A 3,144-nucleotide genomic window follows, 5' to 3' on the forward strand; every position below is an offset into this window, starting at 1 on the left:
CCCCAGCCACTAGTCATGACGTCACACTTCGGTTGCGTATTGGGGTTGTGCTTTTAAAAAATGGGGTTGTAGCTACAACCACCACGGTATATAAAGTTCCGCATGTGCTAGCATGCCTCTATCAAATGTTATTTGCGAAAAACTGTTAGACACCATTCGTGACCTGTGATGACCTCAGGGGCATAAATAGGAGTCACGGACACCATTTTCATGTTCAATGTGTCTAAACCACTTGTAACTCAGTGTTTGGGAGTGTTTATCATGTCTTTCGTCCAAAAGAGGCGCATTTCAATTTTCTCCCATTGACTTGGAGAGGTCGCAAAATTGACCTGACCTTAGGTTACCGATATCAAAATTCCGAGAGATACATTTTATAGATACTGTTACCCTTATCAATCGCTGAAAGTTTCAAAGCGATCGGTCACTCGGTGTAGCTATGGCAGACATTGAAACTTTTTATGAGGTGAGGTCACTTCAAGTGACCTGGTGACCTGACCTTGAATGACCTTGGTCTGAAATTTTCACAACATGTGTAGAATTGATGTATGATAAGGTGTACCAAAAACTTGAAATATTCGCGAAAAACCACAAGGCGGGGTGTTCAAACACCCCCCCCCCCCCCCCCCAGCAGGGCGCGGGTTAATGAGTAAACGTTTTACCCTCGGTGAGTCTCAGATTCATTTGCTTACATAAAACAAATACTGGCCTAGTTCCTGTGAAACGGCTGACCCGAGGACTGTTCCTCGTTCGGCGAGGAGTGGTTACTGGCTAACTAAATAGGTGCAGGGTTCTATGCCCTCAGTGCAGTACATCACGTAGGTGATAAGAAAGAATATTTACCTTCGATGAAACATGACGTTGTGTATTGGTCATACAGTTAGTTAGGAAGAACTCGAAGATGCCATATCTTACTTCTCATCTGTACAATAAAAACAGCATAGCTACTCATAGGCGGCGGAACGGGGAGGGCACCGGGGCACCGTGCCCCCCTTTGATTTATGCATTTTAACATTAGCCTTATGGGTGTTGCATGGAAAGAATGGAACCAAAAGTCGGCAGTGCCCCCCCCCCTTAATTGAAGGTGTTCCGCCGCTACTGTAGCTACTCAAGGTGAAGGTTGCCGGATAGTACATAGTTGTCCTCCTGTTGCATTCCTCTCTCGCATCCATCGTGTTGAACCGACCACGGCCAAGACTCGGGTCTCAGGAGCACGGGCTCCTGTCTAGTAGGTGTCTCCATTGCTCGTTGATGCGCACCGTCTGCCAGAAGTTCACCCGTTCTTCAAACAATCTCTCCCCCAGCGCCGGCTGCGAGTTGAGTCTTATGTGGCGCTGATACTTTTCGTTGAAGATGGGCCAGTCTGGCGTTGGCAGCACATCGGAGCTGGGCCGACCCGTGCGCGCAAAGTTGGTCCACAGGTTGACCATAAAGCGGACCATGAAGTAGGCCGGAGTGCCGGGCTGCTCTCGGTCCCGGTTGGCTCTAGTGAACAGGTAGAGAGTATCCGCACCATGGCTGACGCCCAGCTCTGTGACTGGGTACGGCAGGTTGTCAGGCTTCGGAGGGTTGTCGCCAAGCGTCAGCCGTCCGGGACCCATGTGGTCCAGCACGTACTTGTACACAGGAGCATGCGCCGAGGCCAGGCGAATCTCTTCTGATATCTCGTTTACGAAGAGTCGATCGGATAGGATATCAGCAAGGGCCTTTATCGTAACTCTGCCGCTTCCGACAAAGAAGTTAATGACCTTGATTGTTTCCTCGATTGGATCAGCTCCACAATCTAGGATCCTGAATCGGGACTCGCCGATCAATTCGAGAAAGCTACTCCAAACGCCCAGATTTTTGTCAATGATTTCATTAACGAAATCTTCGGTCGGGAGACGGCGTGGAAGAAACAAAGCGCCCTCCAGACTAGTCATGCCGGAAATCCAAGGAACTAAGTTGAAGTTACCTGTGGCCAACAGCACCCTGGCATCATCAGGTAAGAATGGGAGGTTCCTCTCTCTATCGGTACGGGGGCGAAAGCCGATGTTGTCATTTTCTCCGATGGCTTCCCATGCGTCCTGAAGAACCTGAGTTGGAGTCCGTTTGACACAGTCCACCAGTGCGTCACTCCTGGATTGAAGACATCCCAACTGCGTGGCCAACTTGACGGCCAGTCCTCTTCGCTTGCCACTGGCGGCAAATGTGGAAAACGATACACCAGACTGACTGATGGCGTGTTGAAACAATCCCTTTCCAAGGGGACTGAGCACCAGGAGCGAGACACTCGACCCGCCTGCTGACTGGCCGAATATGGTGACCAGTTTGGGATCGCCACCGAACGCGGCGATGTTGTCCTGCACCCACTGCAGCAGCAGCACCTGGTCCAGCATGCCGTAGTTGCCAGGAGCTGCCGCGTCATGTGTTGTGAAGAATCCGAACGGTCCGAGCCTGTAGTTGAACGTCACCAGGACCACCGGCTCGTCCATGAAGTAGTGCGGACCATAAATGTCACTGTCGCCAGAGCCGAAGAAGAATCCGCCTCCGTGAATAGAGACCATCACCGGAAGCCCGGTCAGTGTGTTCTCCCGTCCCGGCAGCTGGCGGGTGTAAACATTCACGAACAGGCAGTCCTCGACACCAAGGCGGGTGTTGTTGTTGAACGCCTGAAACTGGGCACAGTTGTTTCCGTGCTCCAGAGCGTCGACGATGCCCCGCCAGCCTGGGTGGCGAAGTGGCGGCTCGAAGCGCAGAGGGCCCACGGGCGGCTGTGCATACCGTATTCCCTTGAAGCTGAAGAAGAGACTTCCGTCGGCGCTCCTGTCGGTCGCACCGCTCACCGTCCCCTCCAGAGTGGTCACCAGCGGCCGATAGGGCGGGCTCAGGTAGGCAGCGGCCGCAGCCGCCAGGAACAGTGTCAGCAGCGCGGCCGCCATCCTGCGACTGATCTTATGCCGGAAGGGGTGGCTGTTTCTATCCCGCTCGGCACAGGCAACAACCGGTTTTGTGAGCATTGCCATTTATCCATGGCCTTGAGGATTGACAGTCGCTAACTTTCTAACATCTGCATTGCTGGAGATATTCGTCTCGAATAGCTCACTTGCTGTGTGGGGAAGAGGACGGTTTGCTTCACGTGCAACGCAAGACCCCCGGTTGTGAAAA

At 52.6% G+C, this 3,144-nt stretch overlaps 1 protein-coding gene across 1 annotated transcript; it reads right to left on the reverse strand.

Moving 5' to 3' along the window:
- Positions 1-851: 851 nt before the first annotated feature.
- On the reverse strand, positions 852-2,921 carry LOC122390905 (juvenile hormone esterase-like). Its single transcript, XM_043384354.1, has one exon. The coding sequence runs from the start codon at positions 2,916-2,918 to the stop codon at positions 1,203-1,205; it is 1,716 nt and encodes a 571-aa protein (XP_043240289.1). The 5' UTR covers positions 2,919-2,921; the 3' UTR covers positions 852-1,202.
- Between the last annotated feature and the right edge of the window lie 223 nt (positions 2,922-3,144).

This window comes from Amphibalanus amphitrite, unplaced genomic scaffold (assembly GCF_019059575.1).
Source record: "Amphibalanus amphitrite isolate SeventyFive unplaced genomic scaffold, NRLGWU_Aamphi_draft 000414F_arrow, whole genome shotgun sequence".
NCBI classification, from domain to species: Eukaryota; Metazoa; Arthropoda; class Thecostraca; order Balanomorpha; family Balanidae; genus Amphibalanus; species Amphibalanus amphitrite.

Bases quoted from the DNA above. Each gene is read 5' to 3' on its own strand.
- LOC122390905 (XM_043384354.1), bottom strand. From the start codon at position 2,918: ATGGCGGCCGCGCTGCTGACACTGTTCCTGGCGGCTGCGGCCGCTGCC.